Source organism: Heptranchias perlo, chromosome 8 (genome assembly GCF_035084215.1).
Source record: "Heptranchias perlo isolate sHepPer1 chromosome 8, sHepPer1.hap1, whole genome shotgun sequence".
Classification (NCBI taxonomy): Eukaryota; Metazoa; Chordata; class Chondrichthyes; order Hexanchiformes; family Hexanchidae; genus Heptranchias; species Heptranchias perlo.
Window position 1 is genome coordinate 25,708,396 of NC_090332.1, and position 27,703 is coordinate 25,736,098.

The following is a 27,703-nucleotide window of genomic DNA, read 5'->3' on the forward strand; positions in this document are numbered from 1 at the left end:
AAGGTACTCACCCAAATATTAACCAGGAGAAGAGGGAAGGGGAAGGAGAGGAAGAAGGGAAGGGGAAGGAGAGCGAGAGGAGAGGGGAAGGAGAGCGAGAGGAGAGGGGAAGGAGAGCGAGAGGGGAGGGGAAGGAGAGCGAGAGGGGAGGGGAAGGAGAGCGAGAGGGAAGGGGAAGGAGAGCGAGAGGGAAGGGGAAGGAGTGCGAGAGGGAAGGGGAAGGAGTGCGAGAGGGAAGGGGAAGGAGTGCGAGAGGGAAGGGGAAGGAGTGCGAGAGGGAAGGGGAAGGAGTGCGAGAGGGAAGGGGAAGGAGTGCGAGAGGGAAGGGGAAGGAGTGCGAGAGGGAAGGGGAAGGAGTGCGAGAGGGAAGGGGAAGGAGTGCGAGAGGGAAGGGGAAGGAGTGCGAGAGGGATGGGGAAGGAGTGCGAGAGGGAAGGGGAAGGAGTGCGAGAGGGAAGGGGAAGGAGTGCGAGAGGGAAGGGGAAGGAGTGCGAGAGGGATGGGGAAGGAGTGCGAGAGGGAAGGGGAAGGAGTGCGAGAGGGAAGGGGAAGGAGTGCGAGAGGGAAGGGGAAGGAGTGCGAGAGGGAAGGGGAAGGAGTGCGAGAGGGAAGGGGAAGGAGTGCGAGAGGGAAGGGGAAGGAGTGCGAGAGGGAAGGGGAAGGAGTGCGAGAGGGAAGGGGAAGGAGTGCGAGAGGGAAGGGGAAGGAGTGCGAGAGGGAAGGGGAAGGAGTGCGAGAGGGAAGGGGAAGGAGTGCGAGAGGGAAGGGGAAGGAGTGCGAGAGGGAAGGGGAAGGAGTGCGAGAGGGAAGGGGAAGGAGTGCGAGAGGGAAGGGGAAGGAGTGCGAGAGGGAAGGGGAAGGAGTGCGAGAGGGAAGGGGAAGGAGTGCGAGAGGGAAGGGGAAGGAGTGCGAGAGGGAAGGGGAAGGAGTGCGAGAGGGAAGGGGAAGGAGTGCGAGAGGGAAGGGGAAGGAGTGCGAGAGGGAAGGGGAAGGAGTGCGAGAGGGAAGGGAGAAGAGCGAGGGGAGAGGGAGGAGGGAGAGGGGAAGGAGAGGAAGAAGGGAGGGGAAGGAGAGGAAGAAGGATGGGGAAGGAGAGGAAGAAGGATGGGGAAGGAGAGGAAGAAGGATGGGGAAGGAGAGGAAGAAGGATGGGGAAGGAGAGGAAGAAGGATGGGGAAGGAGAGGAAGAAGGATGGGGAAGGAGAGGAAGAAGGATGAGGAGGAAGGAGGAAGAAGGATGAGGAGGAAGGAGGAAGAAGGATGAGGAGGAAGAAGGAAGAGAGAAGGGATGAGGGATAGGGAAGAGAGGAGGGATAGGGAAGAGAGGAGGAGAGGGTAGGGAGGAGGACAGGAAGAGGGTGACAGGAGGCAGGGAGATGAAATGGGGCAAGAGGAATGGTTGGAAGAGAGGAAGCAACAGAAGGCAAAGAAGGGGTGCATGGCACTGGGCCAGGGCGCCCATTTTGTCACAGTGGGAGGTGAGTTACTTCTAATGGTGGGCCGGAGGGAGCAGAAATAATTCTAGCCATGCTACATTTACTGAATCATTCCACTGCCTACATGCGCTTATTCAAAGCAGGATAAAAACAAATAAGGGGCAAACTGAGCAAGAGACCACTATCACTCTCCAGACCTCTTTGCTAACCAGTTCTCCAACTGAATATGTCCCCCATATTTTCTCCTCTAATACAGCAACTTTCACTTATCCGTATTGAATTTCATGGGCTCGATTTTACCGGCGGGTTTCCTGTGCGTTTCCAGCGGGGGGGCCCCGAAAATCCCGATATCCAGGCATGTGACCGGATCGCGGCACGATCCCGCCCACTTCCGGGTTCCCCGATGACGTGCGGGGGTGCGTGCGTAGCCCCCGCTGGTGGGAATCCCGCAGGCAATTAAAGCCAGCGGGATGCCACTTGAGTGTATTTATTTCGCTTGTTCAGGTCATTAACTGACCTGATTAAGGGACTGTGTGATTTTGGAGAAACATGGGACTGTTTCACACACTGGGGGAAACAGTCCTAGTTGAACTGGACGTGTTGCAGCCGTCAGCCTGTGGCAGCTGCAAAGGTCCATTTGACAGGTGGGGGGGGGCGGGGGGAGGAGACCCTCACATATTGCAGGAGGCCGCTCTGTCACTTGGGACAAAGTGTGGCCTCCACCACCCCCCTCCTGACGGTCAAAGTCACCAACCTGCACACTCACACCGGGGTCCGGAGACATGTGCCTACCTTGCGGACCCCCTCAGATGTACATATTGCGGATGGGGGCCGTCGTAGCTGCAGTCATGACCCCCTCGAAGGGCGAACAGCATCACCAGCCTCGCCATCCACGCCGTCCACCTCTGACACGTGGAGCTCCACAAGAGTGCTGTGACACATCCACCTGTACAGCAGGAGGGAGGGCTACCGCAGAGAGAGACGCGTCGCAGAGAGCACTACCCTTGCCACAGGGTCCACAGACCGAGGCGCAGCTCCCCGGACCTCTCCGAGCAGCAGTGCACACGGAGGCGCAGATTCACTCGACATGTAGTCGTGGACATCTGCAGCCTCTTTAATGCCGAGCTGCTCCTGGCTGGCCCCAGCACCATCTGCTTACCTGTCGCTGCCAAAGTCACCACTGCCCTCCACAACTTCTCCTCCGCATCCTTCCAGGGTTCAGCCGGGTACACCGCCGATGTCTCTCAGTCGTCTGCGCGGAAGAGCCCTGCAAATACACCTGCACCTACTCTGCAGTGACACAATGGGTGGCATCAGTGGTGGGTCCTCATAGTGATACCCAGGAGCGGGCATTATTGCACAAAACAGACAGGATTCGCGGAGACATGGCAGTGGTGGTGCCAATATAATGTGTGATGTGAGTTGTTCTGAAATTCAATATAGATAACACCCATGACAAACCCTCAAACACCCATGTGCATCCCCTTCACGACACGTTTGCCTTACGCTGCCTACTGCACATATGTGATGCATGCCCTGTGGCTGCAGCACAGGTGGTGGCAGGTTGAGTGAGGCTGGCCGTGAGGGAGATGCACGAGAGGGTGCGTATGGGATAGAGCCATGAGATATGAGGATTGGGTTGCGTGTTAGTGGCGGGGTGAGTACTTGCGAGGTGAGTAGGTGCAGGTAAGATGAGGATGGGGTTTGAGTGGGTATGAGGGGTGATGTGACAGAGTGGTGTTGGCGGTGCCGAAGGAGATGTGGGGTGGGGGCAGTGTTGTGGCAGACGGAGTGTAGGGGAAAGACTACGTGTTCTCACTGTGGCTGACCTACTGCGGTCATTGGAGCGCCTCCTGCACTGTATACAGGTGGGCGATATGTTGGTGGTGCAGGTGACCTCCTCTGCCACCTCGAGCCAGGCCTTCTTGGTGGCAGAGGCAGGCCGCTTCCTCCCGCCCGCCGGGTGGAAGATCTCTGTCCTCCCCCTCCTCCTCACCCCATCTGGTGATACCTGGGGTGAGGCATCATTAAACTGGGAGCAGCCTTCCCCCTGGGCTGCTCCACGCTGTAATGTGTTCTATTGGTTGCAGCATCTGTCAGTGGAGGACTGCCCCTTTAACTAGAGAGCCTCCAGCTGACAGATCGTACTGCGCATGCGCAGCCCACCTGACCAGCAGCGCGGAGCCTGGAGGAGCAGGTAATTGGATCCAATTAGTGGATTGCCTGCTACGATCGCGCGGGCAACCCACTAATTTCACCGAGCGTGTTGACCACGCTCCCAAAACCCAACCCGCCGGAAACCCGCAGGCCTGGTAAAATCGGGCCCCATGTGTCACAATTCTAATTTTGTCTTAAGTCCTTTTGTTATTCTGTTTATCCAAACTCAGTTGCCCCATCCTACTTATTATCATCTACAAGTTTGTTCAATTTGCAATGCATTTCTGGAAAGCCAGAAACAATGGCCCTGATATTACCAAGGAGGCAGGATGGCAGCGGGGGGGGGGGGGGGGGGGGCGGTGGGGGGGGCGACTGGGCAACCCGGCCCAGTGAAATCGGTCCGTTCCCCACGCGATCGGGTGTAAATTGAAGGCACTTACCGTGGCTTCCGGGTTTCCTGTCCTCAACCTGCGCAGTGGGCGGACAGCGCATTCACAGGCGGTCAGCTGGTGGTGCCCTATTTAAAGGGGCAGTCCTCCAACGCTGCTCCTGCAGCAACCAAACAAAAGTACAGCATGGAGCAGACCAGGGGATAGGCTGCTCCCAGATTTAACGATGCCTCACTCCAGGTCATAGTGGATGGGGTGAGGAGGAGGAGGGAGATTTTCTACCCAGCGGACGGGAGGAAGTGGCCTGTCTCTGCCACCAAGAAGGCCTGGCTCGAGGTGGCAGGGGAGGTCACCAGCAGCAACGTCTCCCGCACCTGCATACAGTGCAGGAAGCGCTTCAATGACCTAACTAGGTCAGCCAAAGTGAGTACACTTACTCATTCTCCTACACTCCGTCTTCCACATCACCGCCCCCACCCCACAACTCCTTCTGCATTGTCAACACTACTCTATCACATCACTCCTCACACCCATTCAAACCTCATCCTCAACTTACCCGCACTTACTCACCTCCCCAGTATTCATCCCACTACTGCCACTCAACCCAATCCTCATACAATGTCAGGGCTCTGTCTCATACTCACCCTCTGATGCATCTCTTTCACGGTCAGCCTCACCCAAACCAATGCATTCAGCGGTTGGCCACATCACCATCCCTGACTCACGCCTCTCTACTTTCTCCCCTTGTAGGAGAAGAGAGCCCAGAATGCATGGGAGAGGGCGAAGACCGGAGAGGGGCCGCAACATCAGGTCGTTCTCACGGATGCGGAGCAGGAAGCTCTTGAAGTGAGCCGCACCCTTGAGTGCCTGTCCGTCAGGGACGCCGAGACTGCCACCCGACAAATGGCTGGTGACAGAACTTTAACATTCAGCACTCACAATAGCAAATGATGTTAACATGCCTTGCCACCTTCAGCACCTCAACATCTGTCATCATGCTTAATATTGCCTTCTGTTCTCTTACAGGGCGTTCAGCGACCACCGTGACGACGGAGGGCGATTCCTCAGAGGACCTGCTGGCCTCTGAGGTGGCACCGTCACATCTGAGCGAGCCATCCACCAGCGCAGATACACATACCTCGGTGCGTCCCCGTCCTCAGTTAGTTGGGGACGCACACGGTGAGTCACCACACACGCAAGCACGAGCAGACACTGGTGGCAGGGGCAGCTGTGGAGAGTCCGCGTCGGTGGGAGCACTCTTCTCCAGGCTCTGCTCAGCTGGACACAGATACTGAACCCTGGGGGCTATCCTTTAAAAGAAGAATGATTGAGGGGCAGCAGCACATTTGCAAGGTGCCACGCGCACTCTCCACCATCGCGCAGAGGATGAAGGAGTCCAACTCCTGCATGAGTGGAATGGTGGCACAGGCACAGGAGGGAATCTCTGAGATACTGTCACAGGGACGTGAGGGCATCTCTGAGATAGTGTCGCGGGTAAGTGCGGGAATGTCTGCGATGGAGGGAAGGCTAGCCTCCATCGAACTTCAAGCATGGCTCACCAATGAGTCCAATGAGGCCCTGACAATGGCCCTTCTGACTCAGGGTGAGCAACTTTCTGCCGCCTTAAACAGGCAGGCAGATACACTAGCACTGGCCTTACAAGGCTTCACGCATGTCCTCCAAACTGTCGTCTAGCAGGGTGGTAGGAGTGATGTGGGCCTGGCCCAGGAGAGGGATGATGGCGAAAGGGGACATGGAAGTGGGGACGCCACTCAAAGCGCTCCCACGCCTCACCCAGTTGTCCCCCTCTCAACCAGTACCCGCAATGCTGCCTCCTTTCCAGGTGGTCGAGTCTGCCCCTGCACAGGTGCAGGTGGAGCAGCCTTTGGAGGGGCCCGGGGCCCGCATGGGCATTGAAACCCAGAGGGCGTAGGCCAAAGCATCCAATCGGTCAGGGCATGAACAAGAGCAACCTGCCACTACCTCTGCTGCAGCCACAGGGGAAGCACCACGTAGGAGTAGTCGTAAGCGTAAGGCAAAGGTTTTGTGAGCACAAAGGGGATGCACAAGGGTGTTTGACGGTTTGTCATGTTTTTATTTATATTTGATTTTTGTTAATGGCACATTAAATATTATTATTGTCACCACTACTGCCACGTCTTGGCCGTTCTTGACTGGCTTGTGTAATAAGTCCCTTTCATGAACACCACCATGAACACCTACACTTGATGCCACGCATTGGGTTATGCTACAGTGGGTGTATGTGTAGTTGCATGACTATTTTGTGCAGGTGCCTGTGGCGCAGCACTGTGTTATGGAACTCCATGTGGTGGAGGTGGACGGCGTGCCTGGCGAGGCTGGTGATGTTGCTTGTCCTCGGATGAAGTGATGAATGCAGCCATGGTGCCCCCCCCATCCTGACGGTGTGAGTTTGAGGGGGTCTGCAAAGTAGGTAAATGTGTTTGCACAGCAGAGTTTAGGGTATAAATTAATAATTCTGAGTGGAAAGACAAAGGTGTTACAGCCAAAACTTTGTCTGAAGTGACAGAGTGCCCTGCTGCAATAAATGAGGTATTCACCCCAACTGTCAAATAATCCTTTGCATCTCCCACTGGCTGAAACGTTTGCTCCAACAAGCAGTGTTTCCCCACAGCACAGGAAACACGCTGAGGATCCTTCAAAATTGCACCCCTGCCAAAATCTCCAGTCAATGAGGTCTGTCAATTACCTCAGCTACCTAAATAAAAATGTAAATTATCATCCCGCTGGCTTTAATTGCCATGGGAGTCCCGCATGCGGGAGCTGCGCACGCACCCGAACGCGTCATTGGGGAACCTGGAAGTCAGCAGGTTGGAGCCGGGCTCCAAACCCACTCCGGGATTCCGCCATTTTAGGAGCCCCCCCTCCCCCAACACACCCACTCGGCCATCCGAAAATCGGCTCCAATATATCATAGGGTACTCCAACACCAATTTAGGATGTCACTTCCTCAAAAAATTCAAGGCAATTGGCCAGGTAAGACTTCCCTCTTCTGAAACCACATTGGCTGACATTTACTCAATTATTTTCATGTAGGCAATCATCAAGCTTGCTCTTTATGTTCTGTTCCATTACTTCGGCAGTTATTGATCTAAGACTAAAGAGTCTACAGTTAAGCAGGTTTATTTTGAAAGCCCTCTCCTTGGACTCAATTTTGAAATGGTGGCGGGTTGGCAGCAGGGGGTGTGAAGGTGCGCATGGCAATTAAAGCCGGCGGGATTTCCGGATTCGGGACGCCCGCATGCATACAGGTGCGTCCATGGGGAACTCAGAAGTCGGCGGGTTGGAGCCAGCTTCTGAACCAGAGCGGGATTTCCCCGATTTTCGGAGCCCCCCCCGCCCCAACAATTTCCCGGGAAAATCGAGCCCCTTGTGTCTCTGCTCCTTAAGTGTCTTATCCAGAAACTTAGACCTCTCATTTGTACAAGCAATAGAATTATTCTGAAATGCAATATGGTTACAATTACTCCACCCAATAATTGCTGCTTTTGAGCCACCACCAGAAAATCATTACTGTTATAAACTTATGTTGGAAAACAGAAACTGGTGTCTATATTGTCTGAGTAATGTCAGGCACTTGTATTGCTTTTTCAGAATGTTGGTAGGCCGACATCCAGCAGGTGAAAACCACCCCACTGTTGTGTGTTACACCTATTCATAATTTCTCATTTTAATTCCTGCTGATGGCATTACCGGCACTGACACGATGGGCCAAATGGCCTCCTTCTGTGCCGTAACTTTCTATGATTCCACGAAGATGGCAGACAAAATTTTCTAGAAAGAGTTGAATGCCACTTCACATAAAGACATCTGAGCTCTCAATAAGTTTACAGTAATCCTAATTAAAATAAATCTATCGCAATAAATCAAAAAACATTGTACGCTGTATTTGTTCCAATACTCTTTCATAGAATCATCTTGAACAGACTACTAGTCAGAGCCATTCACAGAAGGAGAATTCTAATACTAGGGGAATTTTAAAAGGTTCAGTTTAAAAAAAATCTGCCCCTCTACATTTAAAGTAACACTGGATCTGTAATTAGCTTAAAATACAATCAATTTGTACATTCTCATGCCTTTTCAAAAATAATTTTAAAATGTAGAAAATAATTACATCCAAGATTTTGCTCCATTCAAGTGTGTGGTCCACAGAGTTCCACAAGCAAACCTGTCGATCCTGGGCACAGCTCAGGAAAAGGTCCTTGAAAGGGTGTGTAGCTAGACCCCAGAGTTCATCTGTATGACCCTGCCACAATTAAAACAGCAAGCTTTAGAATCAAATACACCTATTCAGCATATCTGATCTAGTCAGAATTCTATACAAATGTTTGCCTGTTACAACGATTAACTTTTAAAAAATAATATGCATGATTCAATAATATAGAAGAGGTCTCTTATAGTCTCCGTGTAGCGAGCAACGTATATATTCATTACATAAAATTATTTCCAATTTAGAGAACCAAACGCAGAAAATGTGTTCTCCCTATCTTTGTATTTTGAATAATGGATGCTGTGTGCACAATTGCACCTTAAAAGAATTTTGCAGTATGGAAAAATTAAAAGACACAAAAAATTCATTTTTTATATTTAATCATTATTGTGAAATTTGTAATTTTTAAAAAATTATTCAATTTGTTTAAAACTTTATTTTGCACATTAGAATTTCAAGATAGAGAAAAATGCAGAATTTAATTTTCAAAAAGCATTTTGAATGATTTGATTGGTTCATCAAGAGCCTGTGACAAAGAAATGCTGACATGTTTAGATAAAGTTTTTCAATGTGACTTGTTGACATGTGGGTTTTCTATTATAAAAATACAACACAGGAAGTAAGGTTAATGTATATAAGTGCACGCCATAATAAGATATTTTATAAAGATATATAAATAATTTAAAATAAGAACTTTTGAAATAAATCTGTGAAGTACACTTTTAATGGAATTTAACCTACTTCAGTTTACTGTACCTTTATGCAACAGTAATTAAAATACACAAGACTACATTCTAAATAAAACATAATTTGCGGCAGGCTCAATAATTTCAACGATTTGTACTTTTATCGAGGAACATTAATGTGACAACTCCCTCTTTAGTAGCCAAGCTTGTTCCAGAAAACTTTACCTTCTTCACAGCAAAGCAGCACTTAGTTGTTTAAATGAAGCTTCAGTTAAAAGTGAAGATGTCACTCACCTGTACCTCTATCTGGAAGCCATCATTGAACGTTCCTCTCAGAATGAAGTTACGTGATGTGCCAATCAGGAACTGGTCCCCCTTCCCCTCTGCTACTGCTCGAATGGCTCCAAACTGATCAGGAACCTAGACCAACACAAAAAAGTAAAATAAAATTACATATACTGAACTGTATCACTTGCTATACAACTGTACTACAGTAAAATTTTGAACCACATCAATGAAATTCTCAAACTATTGAAGAACACTGATACATTTTCCTTTCTCACCAGTTCAGCCTTCCTGAATAGACAAACAAAACCCATATACTAATGCCAAACCATTTCATTCAGGGGTAATATGCAAATCAAAAGTAATTCTTGAAATATCAATACCGGTTCTTTAAAATAGTCTTGGTCTTCTCTTCATAAAAATTAAATCTAAATACAGTATTGCAACAGAGTGCAATAAAGATAATTTTTCATGTTTTTCCAGCACATTATCTGCCAAAGTGCCATACTATGGTATGGTAGGACACCGGTTCCCTTCAAGTTTCCCTACTGATGCTGGTCCCCATCTCAGCCAGATATCTGAGATCTCAGAAGGCACCCTCCTACAAAAGATTACAATTTGTCCACACTTACTTGGGAATAGTGCACGCTGTCATGCTGTATTATGATCAGGGAGCAATCATTCTTAAAGATGGAGGAACAACAGCCAAACTGCACCCAGCCAGGTCCCAGAAACAGCAATGGGATAAATAACCAAATAATCTGTTTTATAAATGTTGGTTGAGTGTGGAATGTTGTCCTGCTCTTCTTTGAATAGTGCTATAGGATCCCTGCTCTTCCCCTGTGTTGATTGAGGATGCAATGTTGTCCTGCTCTTTTTTTGAATAGTCCTAAGGGATCTTCTCCATCCGCCTGAGGGGGCAAAAACTGCCTTGGTTTAATGTCTCATCCAAAAGACGGCATCGCTGACAGTGCAATACTCCCTGCATTGGGAATGTTGGCCTAGATTATGTGCACAAGTCCATGAAGTGGGGTTTGAATCTTAACCTTCTGAGTCAGAGGCAAATAAAGGTGAAATGTAGTTGTTCACTAGGTGTGGGTGGGTATTTATTGTCCATCCCTAGTTGCTCTGAGAAGGTGGTAGAGGGCATTCTCCTTGAACCCCTGCAATCCTTCTGGTGATGATGCTCCCATAGTGGTGTTCCGTAGAGAATTCCAGGATATTGACAATGAAAATACAGTGATAATATGTCCATGTCAGGGTTGCGTGTTACCAAGAGGTGATGATGTTCCCATGACATTGCTGCTCTTGTCTTTCTCAGTGGTAGAGGTTGCAGAGCTGCGAAGCACTGTCGAAGTAAATTTGGTATTGTCACTAAGAAATTGAGGAAAGTGGCTAGGAGAAATTTCTTTATGCAGAGGGTTGTTAAATAATCCCTGAAGGCTTCAGCAACATCTTCAAGCCCTTGTATTCTTGATCTACTAGATGTTTCCTTTCTTCCATGGATTACTTTTCAGATTTTTCAATTCATAGTGCCGATAATCCAACTTTGCACTTGAAACTGCTTGACAATCCACCCAATTAAAGGAGAACTTGTAAATCTTGTTTAGCAGCCATCTTTGCAGTGTACAACATTTTTTAAAGCCTTATAATTGATGACCAAATTTTTCCACAATCTTATTAAGGTACAGCAGTAGGCTTACCTCAATTTCCCTTTCTACAATGAGGTCGTGATCCCACAGGATGATTTTGCGATCTTTCCCACCCCCTGTAAGCAGCATTCCATTTCTCATCTGGCAGAGAGTAAATACACTGCCATCGTGTGCTTTAATTTGCCTGCTGATCTGATACACCCCTAAACAATGGAAAAAAACAAAATATAATTGATAAGTTTATACACTGTTTTTAGGTAATTGTAAGTCTAGTTAAAGGTGCTAAATTCAACATTGCTTAGTTAATATGTATATTTCCAAATAATCATCTTCATTGTACAGTTAAAAAAGTATAAGCAAGAGAGGACGATACTAGAGGGATCATATTTGTGGCCATAATGGTTACAGATATAAGTCCTGGTGAATGGAATTCTTTTTATACTTTTAGCACTCAATGTCAGCATCAGATACTTCTAGATCAGGTATAATACAGGGTAAAGCTGCTATCCTGGCCCAACATTAAACCTTAACCCTAAACTCAGAACAGCACAGTCACTGCACCAATATATTTCCAACTCCCAAACCAGTCAACCTTGTCGTTTCTAAGTGACAACAATGCGAACATAGGCTAAATTCTGGGCAGTTTTGTGTTATACACAGGTACCTAGTGGCTAAAGAGTGTCCAGAAGCATTTCACTTATAATCTACAGAACTTGAACCCAGGTCCCAGAAGTAAAAGGATTGCACTCTCACTATGCCAGAAGTTTGCCAAAAGTTCAAAACCAAACCAGATTAATAGCTTCTGAGTTACACAGGAATTAAGGAATTCAAACTTTGTTATTACCAGATACTCCACTGTTATAAATGCACACAATTTGTGAACTGATTACACAAAGATATTTGATAGCACTTAAGTTTGTAAGTTTATATAATTTGAGCATTTTGGAACGTGACATATAATTTGTGATTTGCAATTTAATTTAATTGTGATAATCATAGAATCATAAAATGGTTACAGCATAGAAGTAGGCCATTCGGCCCATTGAGCCTGTGCCAGCTCTTTGTAAGAGCAATCCAGATAGTCCCATTCCCCTGCTCTTTCCCCGCAGCCCTGCAAATTTTCTCCCTTCAAGTATTTATCCAATTCCTTTTTGAAAGCCACGATTGAATCTGCTTCCACCACCCTTTCAGGCAGTGCATTTCAGATTATAACTACTCGCTGCATAAAAAAGTTTTTCCTCATGTTGCCTTTGGTTCTTTTGCCAATCACCTTACATCTGTGTCTTCTGGTTCTCGACCCTTCTGCCAACGGGAACAATTTCTCTTTATTTACTTTATCTAAACCCTTCATGATTTTGAACACTTCTATCAAATCTCCTCTCAACCTTCTCTGCTCTAAGGAGAACCACCCCAGCTTCTCCAGCCTGTCCACCTAGCTGAAATCCCTCATCCCTGAAACCATTCTAGTAAATCTTTTCTGCACCCTCTCTAAGGCCTTCACATCCTTCTTCAAGTGCGGTGCCTGAATTGGACACAATACTCTAGTTGTGGCCGACCCAGTGTTTTATAAAGGTTTCACATAACTTCCTTGCATTTGTTAGGTTTATGAAACTGTCAAGAAACAGAATAGTGGAGTTCAAGAACTGTAAACTTTCTTATAGAAAGTATGTGTAATACAAGTAATGCTGTGTATGCATTGTCAAACTGTACAAGAATAAAATCTTTGGTGATGAAGCCCACCTTGAATGTAATGACTCTGCATGTAATTGGTCATTAAAATGTAGGTTCAAAAAACATTCAACGAACCTCATTTTAACTGATCAAGATCTGTACAAACCAAACTGTTCACTAAACAAGCTATAGTTTATTGTAAGTCTTCCTTTGAAAGAATTTTGTTTTAACCATTAGACATGCCTAGCCTAAAAGGTAAATATAACCAAAGACAATATTTATTCCATTACAGATACTTTTTAAAAATTCGTTCATGGGATGTGGGTGTCGCTGGCGCTGGCGAGGCCGGCATTTATTGCCCATCCTTAATTGCCCTTGAGAAGGTGGCGGTGAGCCGCCTTCTTGAACTGCTGCAGTCCGTGTGGTGACGGTTCTCCCACAGTGCTGTTAGGAAGGGAGCTCCAGGATTTTGACCCAGCGACAATGAAGAAACGGCGATATATTTCCAAGTCGGGATGGTGTGTGTCTTGGAAGGGAACGTGCAGGTGGTGTTGTTCCCATGTGCCTGCTGCTCTTGTCCTTCTAGGTGGTAGAGGTTGCGGGTTTGGGAGGTGCTGGAGAAGCCTTGGCGAGTTGCTGCAGTGCATCCTGTGGATGGTACACACTGCAGCCACTGTGCGCCGGTGGTGAAGGGAGTGAATGTTTAGGGTGGTGGATGGGGTGTCAATCAAGCGGGCTGCTTTATCTTGGATGGTGTCGAGCTTCTTGAATGTTGTTGGAGCTGCACTCATCTGAGCAAGTGGAGAGTATTCCATTACACTCCTGACTTGTGCCTTGTAGATGGTGGAAAGGCTTTGGGGAGTCAGGAGGTGAGTCACTCGCCAGAGAATACCCAGCCTTTGACCTGCTCTCGTAGTCACAGTATTTATATGGCTGGTCCAGTTAAGTTTCTGTTCAATGGTGACCCCCAGGATGTTGATGGTGGGGGATTCGGAGATGGTAATGCCATTGAATGTCAAGGGGAGGTGGTTAGACACTCTCATGTTGGAGATGGTCATTGCCTGGCACTTATCTGGAGCGAATGTTACCTGCCACTTACTAGCCCAAGCCTGGATGTTGTCCAGGTCTTGCTGCAAGCGGGCTCGGACTGCTTCATTATTTGAGGGGTTGCGAATGGAACTGAACACTGTGCAATCATCAGCGAACATCCCCATTTCTGACCTTATGATGGAGGGAAGGTCATTGATGAAGCAGCTGAAGATGGTTGGGCCTAGGACACTGCCCTGAGGAACTCCTGCAGCAATGTCCTGGGGCTGAGATGATTGGCCTCCAACAATCACTACCATCTTCCTTTGTGCTAAGTATGACTCCAGCCACTGGAGAGTTTTCCCCCTGATTCCCATTGACTTCAATTTTACTAGGGCTCCTTGGTGCCACACTCGGTCAAATACTGCCTTGATGTCAAGGGCAGTCACTCTCACCTCACCTCTGGAATTCAGCTCTTTTGTCCATGTTGGGACCAAGGCTGTAATGAGGTCTTGAGCCGAGTGGTCCTGGCGGAACCCAAACTGAACATTGGTGAACAGGTTATTGGTGAGTAAGTGCCGCTTGATAGCACTGTCGACGACACCTTCCACCACTTTGCTGATGATTGAGAGTAGACTGATAGGGCGGTAATTGGCCGGGTTGGATAAATAAAAAAGCATTTACCTTTGGGTCCTTTCCCCTGTGCCAATTCCACAGTAGTTCTACTCCAAATTAGCATAATCCCTCCAGAATCTCCAGTCAGCACATCACCATTCTCCAGAAATGCTAAACATTGTACAAATTTTGGTTTTTCATATTTCTGAAAGGTAAAAGCATTAAAGATTTTAGAATAATGATTTTTGAACATAACTTTCTTTGTTAATCGGTGTAAATTATTTTCATTCTAGTTGTGATTTGGTATATTGTCTAATGCCACATTTTGTTCTACAGCTCCTCTTGAAAAAGTTAGTAGGTGTCCAAGAACATAACTAGTTGACTCATACCACACAGTGTTCCCTCATCCTGTGGTAGCATCTCAACATCTGCTCACTGTCTCTCCCAAATAGCCTAGCAGAGACCAGAAAGTTAGGCAGATGAACCTGCACAATACTCTGCTAGTACATCATGTTGGTGAGCCACCCTTTTAAGATTGTTTGACAATTCCACTTTATTCCTGGTAGTATTTAAGAAAATATATGAATTTTCTACAAACTAATTTAAAATATGTTTATCAGTTATTCTTCTAAAAAAAATAACATTTCTGTAAAAACATTACTTGAGGCTCTTTAATATGGGAGGAAATATCAACAATGTCTTTAGAACAGGAAACTTAAAAATATACAAACTAGAAAGTATTAGCAATACTGGACTCCTAAACCAATAACCATGAGTAAAAAAACTGAATGATATAACCTGGAAAATAATGTAACATTTAAAAAAATTAAATAGTAAATTCCAAACTGGACTGACTTCAAAACTTGTCTGCTTTCATGAGCCAAGAATTAAAGTTCTTAGTCAAGACACTCGAGAGTGTGCACAGGTGAAAATTGAAGACTGACGGGTGCATACCTCCAGATTTGCTGACCACAAGACAGCATTGATGGCGGAGTGAAATAATTTCAAAACACACGGAATCAGATTTATTTGCAGTTCACAAAGGTGAGTGATGCCATTCACCCCTTTAGCTCATCTTTCCTAGACCTATGGTGACCAAATCACAGCACTGAATTGTCTCTTAAATGATTCCAGAGTCTTTGCCTCTATTATCCTATTTGGAAGATAGGATTATTATTATTATTCATTGTTTGGGCAAAGAAGTGCTGCCTGAGGCAAAAACTCGAATCATTCAAGTGGTTGTTGAATGCTGTAATGGGGTAACTGTAAACTGCTTTAGGCAAGGAACTCCAGAATTTAGGGCCTAGATGGCTGCCAATGGTGGGGCGAAGGGAGTTGTGGATACACAAGAGGCCAGAATTAGAGGAACACAGAGTTCTTGGAGGGTTGTAGAGCTGGTGAAGGTTTCAGAGACAGGGAGAGGCAAGGCTATGAAGGGATTTAAACACAAGGATGAGAATTTAAAATTTGAGACACTGGGGGACCAAGAGCCAATGTAGATTAGCGAGGACAGGAATGATGGGTGAGTGGGATTTGGATCTGGTTCAAGTTCAATCTGAGACATTGATCAGGGTTGGGGATAGAGTGGCGAGGGTATGAAATTTGTGGTATGAGCTGAAGACAGTGGCTTTGGTTTTCCCAGTGTTTAACTGGAGGAAATTGTGGCTTATCCAGGACTGCATGTCAGACAAGAAGTCTGACAACATAGAGGTAGTGGAGGGGTGAAGTCAGGTGGTGGAGAGGTAGAGCTGAGTGTCGTCAAAGTGTAAGTGGAACCTGGCCCCATTGGGATCGATTTTAGCACCTGTGATCGGGTGCGTTCCTGGCAGGGGGGGCCACGAAAATCGGGGATTCCCGGTGCGGGTCGGGAGCCCGGCTCCAACCTGCCCACTTCCGGGTTTCCAACAGACGTGCTGACATGCGCGCGCTGCCCCCGCATGTGGGACTCCCGCAGGCAATTAAAGCTGGCGGGGTGCCACTTAAGGTATTTATTTTGGTAGTTCAGATCATTTACAGACCTGATTAACGAGATATTTTAGGAGGGTTGGGATTTTACAAACAACTGGGACTGTTTCCCGTACTGGGGGGAAAACACTCCCAGTTCAAATGGACGTGTTGCAGCCATCAGCCTGTGGCAGCTGCAAAGGTCCATTTGACAGGTGGTGGGGGGAGACCCTCACTCATTGCAGGAGGCCACTCTGTCACTTCGGACAAAGTTTGGCCTCCACCACCCTCCTCCTGACAATAAAACTCACCAACTTGCACACTTACCCCGGTGACCAGATACATGTACCGACCTTGTGGACCCCCTCAGATGTACATCTTCCGGATGGGGGCCGCCGTAGCTGCAGTCATGACCTCCTCGGAGGGCGAACAGCATCACCAGCCTCGCTGGCCACGCCGTCCACCTCTGACACGTGGAGCTCCACAACACAGTGCTGTGACACATCCACCTGTACAGCAGGAGGGAGGGCAACCGCAGAGAGAGATGCGTTGCAGAGGGCACTACCCTCGCCACAGGGTCCACAGACAGAGGCTCAGCTTCCTGGGCCTCTCTGAGCAGCAATGTACACGGAGGCTCAGAGTCACTAGACATGTAGTTGTGGATATCTGCAGCCTCCTTCATGCCGAGTTGCTCCCGGCTGGCCCAAGCACCATCTTCTTACCTGTTGCTGTCAAAGTCACCACTGCCCTCAACAACTTCTCCTCCACATCCTACCAGGGTGCCACCGGGGACATCGCCGACGTCTCTCAGTCGTCTGCACAAAAGAGCCTTGCAAATACACCTACACCCACTCTGCAGTGACACAATGGGTGGCATCAGGTGTGGGTCTTCATTGTGATCCTCAGGAAAGGGCATTATTGCACAAACCAGACAAGATTCGCAAAGACGTGGCAGTAGTGGTGCCAATATATGTAATGTGAGTTGGTCAGAAATTAAATATAAGTAAAAACCATGACAAACCCTCAAACACCCTTGTGCATCCCCTTCATGCTCATAACACGTTTGCCTTACGCTGCCTACTGCACATATGTGATGCATGCCCTGTGGCTGCAGCACAGGTAGTGGCAGGATGAGTGAGGCTGACTGTGAAAGAGAGGCATGAGAGGGTGAGTGTGAGATAGAGCCATGAGATTGTATGAAGATTGGGTTGAGTGGTAGTGGCGGGATGAGTACTGGCGAGGTGAGTAAGTGCAGGTAAGATGAGGATGAGGTTTGAGTGGGTGTGAGGGGTGATGTTACAGAGTAGTGTTGGCAGTGCAGAAGGAGATGTGGGGTGGGGGCGGTGATGTGGGAGACGGAGTTGTAGGGGAATGAGTAAGCGTACTCGCTTTGGCTGACCTACTTAGGTCATTGCAGCGCCTCCTGCACTGTATGCATATGTTGGTGGTGCAGGTGGCCTCCTCTGCCACCTCGAGCCAGGCCTTCTTGGTGGCAGAGGCAGGCCGCTTCCTCCCGCCCGCCGAGGGGAAGATCTCTGTCCTGGGAGCAGCCTTCCCACTGGGCTGCTCCATGCTGTAATTTTTCCTATTTCTTGCAGCATCAGTCAGTGGAGGACTGCCCCTTTAAATAGAGCTCCTCCAGCTGACAGACCTTACTGTGCATGCGCAGTCCGCCCGCCGCGCAGCTCAGCAGCAGGGAACCCGGAACAAGAGGTAAGTGGATCCAATCAGCCTGCGATTGCATTCGGGGCAGACTGATTTCACCGGGCGCGTTACCCATGCGCCTAATCGCCCCCCCCGCCGCGAAGGTAATATCGGGCCCCATGTCTTCAGATGATGTCGCCAAGGGGGCAGCATGTAAATGAGGAAGAGGAGGAGAGCTAAGGGGACTACAGAGGTAATGGTGCAGGGGCAGGAAGAAAAGTCATTTCTGGAGATGCTCTAGCTGTGATTAGCTAGGTAAGAGTGAAACCAAGTGAGGGCAGTTCCACTGAGCTGGACAATGAAGGAAAACCATTGGAGGAGGAAGGTGTGGTTGACCGTCCCTAAGGCTCGAGTTTTTCTCGAGAAGAACGAGGAGGGCGAGCACACCATGGTCACAGTCACAGAAAAAGTCATTTGTGACTTTGGTCAGGGCTGTTTCAATGGTGTGGGAGGGATGGATACCTGATTGAAGCTATTCAAACACAGAATTGCGGGAAAGATGGGTACGGACTTAGGAGACAAAACACATTCAAGAACTTTGAAGGGGAAAGGAAGTCAGAGATGGGGCAGTAGTTTGGAAGGACACAGGGTTCGAGGGTGTTTTTTTTTGAGGAAGAAGATGATGGTGGTTTTAAAAGGCAGGGGGGCTATACCCGAGTTGAGGAAAACATTTACAATATCAGCTAGCAGGAAGGGAAGTTGGGCGGTCAGCAGTTTAGCAGGAATGGAGTCAAGGGAACAGGATGTGGGTCTCATGGACAAGATGAGCTCAGAGAGGGCATGAGGGGAGATAAGAGAAAAGCTACACAAAAATGGGTGTTCAGGGCTAAGGCAGGGGGAGCCTTGCAGAAGGGTTGGCTTGGTGAGTAAGGGGAAGGGAGGATGCGGCAGAGGCAGCTGAACAGATGATCTTGATCTTAGCAACAAAGAAGTCCATGAGCTCCTTACACTTGTTATTGAGCCTGAGGGTGGAGGGGTTTAAGGACATGGTTGGTACTGGAGAAAAGAAGCCAGGGGCTTCCTTTGCTCTCCATGATGATCCTGGAGTATTGAGTAGTTTTGGCAGAGGATAGCAAGGTTCAATTGTACTTGACGTTGTCCAACCAGATAAGCTGAAGTCTGCACCCTTTGGACTAGATGGTTGCTGTACCATAGGGAACAGCCAGGGTGAGAGAAAGTAAGAGTTTTGCTGGGGACAAGGGCATCAAAAGTGGAGGCAAGGGAATGTTTGACCAGATTGACAGCTGCAGAAGTATCATTACGAATGAAGGGCCAAAGGCTGGCCAGGAATCAGGGCATCTTTTGAAAGGACTCAGTAGCTTAAACCTTTGTTGTATTCATTTTCTCTTGAACTGCATTTCTGCCAGTATTGCCTTGATGAGTGCAAGGACATACAGCTTTTAATAACAACATTGCATGAGACTTTGGTGCCTGGAATGGGTGTTTCCAGGATTTTACTTTGAAACTCACAAGACTGGCTTTAAATATTTTGGCAACCCATAAGAATGTGTTTGTCTGCCTGATGGGAAAGTGGTTAAACTAGAGTTGAATATGTTCAAGATTATTGTAGCATTTTGAGTGTGTGAAAAATAATTCTTCTTAAAGTGTAATAAAGAACTATCGGCATTTTGTACATTTTTCTAATTTTGCTTTATAATATTCAGTGCTAGAGATTGACTAAACAGGGAAATTTTTTTCTTCTGGCCTGATGATTCTTACAGTAATAAAGCTATTTAAACACCAGGAATAGGTTTATTACAGTACTGCACCACTAAACATCTAAAATATAATTCTGCGTGCACTAAAACAAAAGAGGTTATCACTTTACCTGTTCTTGCCTATTGTCCCTTTTTTCCTCCTATGCTGCTTTCATTATTCTCAGTCCTATTTTTGTATTAAAAGCTTTAACTTATCTCATATTCTACTTTTTTTGCTCCAACTGTCACTTTGGAGGTTAAAGCAAGTTTCCTCCCGCCCTCCCACACCAAAGGGTTTTCAGTGCCTAAAAGTCAGTTGCAAAGTTAAGTTTTTCAGCCAATCAAAAGCCCAGTTTCTGAAGATTGACGTGGGTGTGGTATAGATGTATCCAGTCAAACTGTGATGGGAAAATTACAACCATACTTGGAAGGGTTGTTGCTTCAAGTTTTAACTCTTCTTAATAACTTATTGTATAGCTGAAGGAATAATAAGCATTATTTACAGCAGTTTATTTAGGTTTTTTTTAAATTGAAGGTGAAGGATGTCAAGTTCTTGGAAATGGAAGAATTTTGTCCATGTACTGTGAGCATCAACGACTCCCAGCTACACAGAGGGTCCTTCTCTAATTTGCCCCACCTCAGAAGAGCATGCCTGATTGTATCAATGTGAACTTTTCCAATTCCCATCCTCACTAATACTCTGCATTTTGTGTCAATTTGTGAACAGTTATGTCTTGTGGCCCCTGTTGGGGATTTACACAATTTAGTTTTGACTTGCAGCATTCTTTTGTTTCTAAACTTGGAAATAAGGTAGCATGGAACACAGTATTCTCTTATTGCTTAGTTGGGACATGTCAGAACTTACCCCAAAAATTCCCTGTTTTCTAGCAAGTGAGTTTCCATTCCATGTCCAGAAAAAGACATGTGATTTGCCACAAGTGACTATTGTGTTGGGGTCTGTAGGATGAAAATCAGCAGCAAGCACTGACTCATTGGTACTCTGTCCAAAAAAAAACACGAAAGCACTGCATTAACCGCATGGATTGGCAAATAAAAATAAAATGTACTTTTTCTTCTTAGTCACATAAACAGAACGATTATCCTGTGTGGGAAAGAATTTTAAATCTAGTGCTCCCTCATAAGTTCTAATTATCAAAATAATTTTGACAAATATTCTATCTTTCTTAGGGTAAAATCAGCCTGATGGCTCCCAGTTAGAAAGGACCCACTCAGGTGACATATGCTGGATGTCCATTTTTGGTGAGTCCCAGTGTTGATTGCAGATCAACATCTTTCTTGATTCTGGATGTCAGTTGCTATTCAACATAGACATCTACAGTTGAACTTGCTGCACATATTATCTAAGTATATCACTTCCAAAATTCCAATTTTTCCTCACTGATTACATAACGGGGACCATTAGTTTGAAAATACTTCTCCACAGCAGGTATTCTATTACTTCAAGTTTTAACTCTTAACAACATATTGTACAGCAGAAGAAATAATAAGCATTATTTACAGCAATTTATTTAGATTTTTTTTAAATTGAAACTGAAGGATGTCAAGTTCTAGGAAATGGAACAGCTTTTTCCACGCACTGTGAGCATCAACGACTCCCAGCTACAGAGAGGCTCCCGCTACCTTGCCCCACCTCAGAAGAGCCTGCCTTATTGTATCAATGTGAATTTTTTCATTTCCCATCCTCACTGAGACTCTGAATTTTATGTCAGTTCGTGAAGAGTTACGCCCTGTGGACCCTGTTGGAGATTTACGCAGTTCAGTTACTAGTTGCAGGATTCTTCTGTTTCTTAAATTGGAGATAGGATAGCATGAGCACAGTTTTCAAAACTTTACTATTGTAGTGGTTTACTTGTCCAACAGCCAGCTACTGATTAGCACGTCCTGTGAACTAGGATGGAGTACAAATTTAGCAACTTTTTGATCTTGAAGGTACTTCCACTTTTAATGCTTCTTTGTATTATGCAATATTCCAGCACTAGTTTCCTGAACTTCAACTCCAACTATGTGAAGATTTAATTTACTTAAATTACATTTCCCAGCAACTTAGAGATTTGCACTCTAAAACAAGGAAGGTAAAGTATGTTTATTTCTATGCAGCTAACACACATACCTTTATTTCAGCAATTTTGGATTTTTTCTGCCACTCCCATACAGTTAGCATGTGCTCATTAGAGTCATCCACTACACACAAATGAGTACCTGAATCCTAAGGTGTTTAACAAAACACAAACACATGTAACATCACCTGTACAAAAACTTGTAACATTAAAAGGCATTTAGACAAATTATATATACAGATATATTCAGTACAGAATGAAAGGTTTGATATTACTGATCTTAACATCCAGCTTATTCAAATATGAAATTAGTGCTACATTGTGTTGTATTTCACCTTTAAGTCATTTTCCATTGTTTACATAGACACAACCAGCCTTCTGTGAGGAAATGCTGTGTGGAAAGTCAAATCACAATAGTTTTTTCCTTCTTAGTGCCAAACGACTTCTGTGATGTTACTGCCAACCAATTCTCGCTGGGACCATTTAGATGGTGCCGTTTGGAGACCAGTTTTTCCTATAATTTTCCAATTATAATGCATGGTTTGTAGAATGTTTCTACATGATGATAGTTTTTGGATCATTTGCAAAATACATGAAATCAGCTATGAAATTTAATTAACCAGTATCCATGCATGTAAATTACACTGCTGTATTTCTTACTGCATATTTCAAAACTTTCAGATTTAGCTTACCCAGTGTTATTTAATTTAAATTTGCTGTCAGGATGCTTGACATCACAATTGTGTGAATATTCAGCAGGGATCATTGCATCACGATCAGGAAGAAGAACCGTGGCTGATTTTTCCCTTTACTAGCCCAGGAGTCAATTTTGGTACCTCCATTCCCAAGGTCGAGATCAACTATTGCAGCACAGAGCCAGGATCGAAAGCCTGGATCTTTCTGCTCTGTATGGCTCAGTGCCCACTGCATCATTATGGGGCTTTTTTTGGCACTCTCTCTTTTGACTACATAAAAGCGATTCAGGTAAAGCAAGGCATTACACCAACAGGAATTTCTGTCTATGAATGTATTGAGGCATTTTCCAATCTGGCTCTACAGCATAAACAAGGTAACAACAGTCTGGGTGAGCTAAAAAAATTGGATCAGTTTTCAACTTACAGCAACTTTTACTGTACATCAAGTACACAGAACAGAAATTGTAATGAATGAATCACTGGCAAAATGAATTGTTTAAAATTTTCTGTCTTACATAATTTCAGAATCAAAGTAACCAATACCTTAAAACACAGGCAAAGGAAATAAATCATTATTATATTTTCTCAAGCGACAGTTTCTGTAATGATAAATTAGCTAGCCCAGGCTTTAGACGTTTGAGCTGAGGTAAATGGGAGAAAATTTGAGAGCACTATCAAGGTATATTTTCCAATCAGCAAATATTCAAAGCAAAAGCAGTTCAACCCCAGAAGCAATTGGCACTGGTAATACAAATGTAAAATATACTGCAATAAATTATTAAAAGTGCAATATTGTTTTTGTACTTACAGCTTTTGAGAAAGCCAAAGAACCAACTCCTCGTTCAAAAGTTCCAAGACCAATTATCTGTAGTGTCGCTAGGCTAACCGAATCCCACACACGCACATGAGGCTGTAGGGGCTGAATTGAAATAATTACAAGGCTTATGTTTTGACCTGAAAAGCATTATATGAAACATTGCTTATTTAATACAAATACATTTTCACAGTTAAAGGACACCTTACTACAAAGCTGTGTAATCAAAATATATAATGGCTTCATGAAATATACCCTGAACTCATGATCTCTTGAAAATGTAGATAATTTTTTTTAAAAGTACATTTTAAAATATTACATCACATCCCTAATAGCTCAGCAAGTTTACCCAATGAGTAGCTGAATCATAGACTAAGATGATCCCAGCTTGATCCCCTGTCTCTGCTGAGTTAGTTGATCTTGGGCATGACAGCTGTAGGGACACTACAATTAATTTCAAAATCTTTGAATTTGTGAGGACTTCTGGTCCTGACTGCTATGCAGCAACCGTGCTGGAAATGCATACAAGGCAAGAACATGATTAAGCTTGGCTGTAATGCCCACTGCAATTGAAGAGCACGCACACACACACAAACACACACACACACACACACACTTTTAAATATAGAGAGCTGCAAGTTATTTTTCTGAGTGGCGTGCAATAAGATTATATTTGAAAGCCAAATGCAAAAGGCTTGACAGGTTAGTATTTCAGCCCAGGCAGAAATAATTTCAAACAGTCCTGCCACATCCAGTCGTGAATGGTGGTGGACAATTAATCAACTAATGGGAGGAGGCGGCTCTGTAAATATCCCCATCCTCAATGATGGCGGAGTCCAGCACATGAGTGCAAAAGACAAGGCTGAAGCATTTGCAACCATCTTCAGCCAAAAGTGCCGAGTGGATGATCCATCTCGGCCTCCTCCCGATATCTTCACCATCACAGAAGCCAGTCTTCAGCCAATTTGATTCACTCCACGTGATATCAAGAAACGGCTGAGTGCTTTGGATACAGCAAAGGTTATGGGCCCCGACAACATCCCGGCTGTAGTGCTGAAGACTTGTGCTCCAGAACTAGCCGCGCCTCTAGCCAAACTGTTCCAGTACAGCCACAACAATGGAATCTACCCGACAATGTGGAAAATTGCCCAGGTATGTCCTGTGCACAAAAAGCAGGACAAATCCAATCCGGCCAATTACTGCCCCATCAGTCTAGAATCACTTTGCTGATGATTGAGGGAAGGTGTCATCGACAGTGCTATCAAGAGGCACTTACTCAGCAATAACCTGCTCACCGATGCTCAGTTTGGGTTCCACCAGGACCACTCGGCTCCAGACCTCATTACAGCCTTGGTCCAAACATGGACAAAAGAGCTGAATGCCAGAGGTGAGGTGAGAGTGACTGCCCTTGACATCAAGGCAGTATTTGACCGGGTGTGGCACCAAGGAGCCCTAGTAAAATTGAAGTCAATGGGAATCAGGGGGGAAAACTCTCCAGTGGCTGGAGTCATACTTAGCACAAAGGAAGATGGTAGTGGTTGATGGAGGCCAATCATCTCAGCCCCAGGACATTGCTGCAGGAGTTCCTCAGGGCAGTGTCCTAGGCCCAACCATCTTCAGCTGCTTCATCAATGACCTTCCCTCCATCATAAGGTCAGAAGTGGGAATGTTTGCTGATGATTGCACAGTGTTCAGTTCCATTTGCAACCCCACAGGTAACGAAGCAGTCCGTGCCCGCATGCAGCAAGACCTGGACAACATCCAGGTTTGGGCTGATAGGTGGCAAGTAACATTCGCGCCAGACAAGTGCCAGGTAATGACCATCTCCAACAAGAGAGAGTCTAAACACCTCCCCTTGACATTCAACGGAATTATCATCGCCGAATCCCCCACCATCAACATCCTGGGGGTCACCACTGACCAGAAACTTAACTGGACCAGCCACATAAATACTATGGCTACAAGAGCAGGTCGGAGGCTGGGTATTCTGCAGCGAACGACTCACCTCCTGACGCCCCAAAGCCTTTCCACCATCTACAAGGCACAAGTCAGGAGTGTGATGGAATACTCTCCACTTGCCTGGATGAGTGCAGCTCCAACAACACTCAAGAAGCTCGACACCATCCAGGACAAAGCAGCCTGCTTGATTGGCATCCCATCCACCACCCTAAACATTCACTCCCTCCACCATCAGTGCACCATGGTTGCAGTGTGTACCATTCACAGAATGCACTGCAACAACTCGCCAAGGCTTCTTCAACAGCACCTCCCAAACCCACGACCTCTACCACCTAGAAGGACAAGGGCAGCAGGCACATGGGAACAACACCACCTTCACATTCCTCTCCAAGTCACACACCATCCCGACTTGGAAATATATTGCTGTTCCTTCATCGTCGCTGGGTCAAAATCCTGGAACTCCCTACCTAACAGCACGGTGGGAGAACCTTCACCATACGGACTGTAGCGGTTCAAGAAGGCGGCTCACCACCACCTTCTCAAGGGCAATTAGAGATGGGCAATAAATGCTGGCCTTGCCAGCGAGGCCCACATCCCATGAACGAATAAAAAAAAAATTAAACACTGAGAATATGAGGCTGGAGGAGGTTGTATAGTTAGAGTTGGGCAAGGCCATGGAAGGACTTGAAAGTAAGAATAAGGAGTTTAAATTTAAAATGATGGGGGACAGGGAGGCAGTATAGGTTAGTGAGGACAGGGGTAATAGGAGAGTCAGACAGCATATGGGCAATATGAGCATTTTGCACAAGTTGGAGTTTGTAGTGAATGAATGATGTGAGGTCAGAAAGGAGGAAATCAAAACAATTGACTTTAAAGATGATAAAAGTATGGATAAGGGTTTCAGTGGTGGAGGGGCTCTGGTAAGGTAGAGGCAGGCAATGTTGAGCAGGTAGAAATATTTAATTCCTAGAATATTTACAACAGAAGTGAAGGGGGGGGGGTGGTGTGATCACAATGAACAATGGGTACAGAAAACATCAAAACTGCTCCTGGTTATGAGAAAGTAAAGAGGGGAAGTATAATTAAAAGTAGGTCCTCCAGCTGAATTATTCCAATCCTACCTGCCCCCTCCCCACAGGAAAATGGCAATTCCTATTTGTATGCAGAAACTGAACAATTAGGAAAGAAAATAGTTTTCTCCAGCAGCAAGTTCTTCAGAAATGTCTTCACTATACAAAGGAACCTGCATTATTTGCACTGCAATTATCCCCTTTCACAACTGTTCAGAATATTCATAAGAACATAAGAAATAGGAGCAGGAGTAGGCCATATGGCCCCTTGAGCCTGCTCCGCCATTCGATCAGATCATGGCTGATCTTCAACCTCAACTCCACTTTCCTGCCTGATCCCCATATCCCTTGATTCCCCTAGAGTCCAAAAATCTATCCATCTCAACCTTGAATATTCTCAACAACTCAGCATCCACAGCCCTCTGGGGTAGAGAATTCCAAAGATTCACAACCCTCTCCGTGAAGAAATTCCTCCTCATCTCAGTCTTATCCTGCAACTATGCCCTCTCGTTCTTGACTCTCCAGCCAGGGGAAACAACCCCTCAGAATCTTAAATGTTTCAATGAGGTCACCTAACCCCACCTGACGTAGAGTCATCCAGACTCAAGTCGTAGTTGGCTTGTTCTCCATACACAGATGCGGCCGGACCTGCTGCGATTTCCAGCAAAAGAAAGCTATCTGTTTTCAATACAAACCCCAGCATCTGCTACATTTGACTCCTTGTGACCCCACCTCAGTATTCTTGGATGTAATGTTTCCCTGACTAACCTGTTTGAACACCATTCACTCCTTTGATTGCTATGATTATCTCTCTGCCGAGGTGTGATAAAGGGCAGTTAGAAAGATTATCTGTAATCACCAGGCATTGTTCTCTGACTATATATGCTGTGCCTATATGCATCTCTTCACTTCACCTGACGAAAGAGCAAAGCTCCGAAAGCTTGTGATTTCAAATAAAGCTGTTGGACTATAACCTGGTGTTGTCCGACATCTTACATCTATACAATTGTAGTAAGACTTCCTTATTCTTGTACTCCAACCCCCTTGCAATAAAGGCCAACATGCCATTTGCTTTCCTAATTGCCTGCTGTACCTGCATGCTAACTTTTTGTGTTTCTTGTACCAGGACACTAACATTTAATAATTTCCCACAATTTTAAAAATATTCTGTTTTTCTATTCTTCCTACCAAAGTGAATAACTTCATATTTCCACACATTAAGGGTATGGTAACATGGTGGTTATGTTGCTGGACTAGCAATCCAGAGGCTTGGACTAATAATCTGGAGAGATGAGTTCAAATCCTGCCATGGCAGCTGGGGAATTTAAATTCAGTTAATTAAATAAAATCTGGAATAAAAAGCTAGTATCAATAACGGTGACCATGAAACTACCGGATTGTCGTAAAAACCCATCTGGTTCACTGATGCCGCTCAGGGAAGGAAACCTGCCGTCTTTAACCGGTCTGCCTATATGTGATTCCAGACCCACAGCAATGTGGTTGATTCTTAACTGCCCTCTGAAATGGCCTAGCAAGCCACTCTGTTGTTCAAGGCGGCGGCGCACCACAAACTTCT

At 45.9% G+C, this 27,703-nt stretch overlaps 1 protein-coding gene across 11 annotated transcripts in view; it reads right to left on the reverse strand.

Annotated features, from left to right (window-relative positions):
* The window catches only part of LOC137324491 (echinoderm microtubule-associated protein-like 4), a 350,494-nt gene that overhangs the window by 45,436 nt on the left and 277,355 nt on the right, over window positions 1-27,703 (reverse strand). For all 11 annotated transcript variants that reach the window (XM_067988817.1, XM_067988815.1, XM_067988814.1 and 8 more), the window contains 7 exons: window positions 23,093-23,203; window positions 21,643-21,738; window positions 20,377-20,511; window positions 14,236-14,371; window positions 10,906-11,057; window positions 9,212-9,337; window positions 8,136-8,267 (listed from right to left, as the gene is read on the reverse strand). In XM_067988817.1, the coding sequence (XP_067844918.1) occupies window positions 8,136-8,267; window positions 9,212-9,337; window positions 10,906-11,057; window positions 14,236-14,371; window positions 20,377-20,511; window positions 21,643-21,738; window positions 23,093-23,203 (888 nt within the window). The remainder of the gene's footprint in view (window positions 1-8,135; window positions 8,268-9,211; window positions 9,338-10,905; window positions 11,058-14,235; window positions 14,372-20,376; window positions 20,512-21,642; window positions 21,739-23,092; window positions 23,204-27,703) is intronic.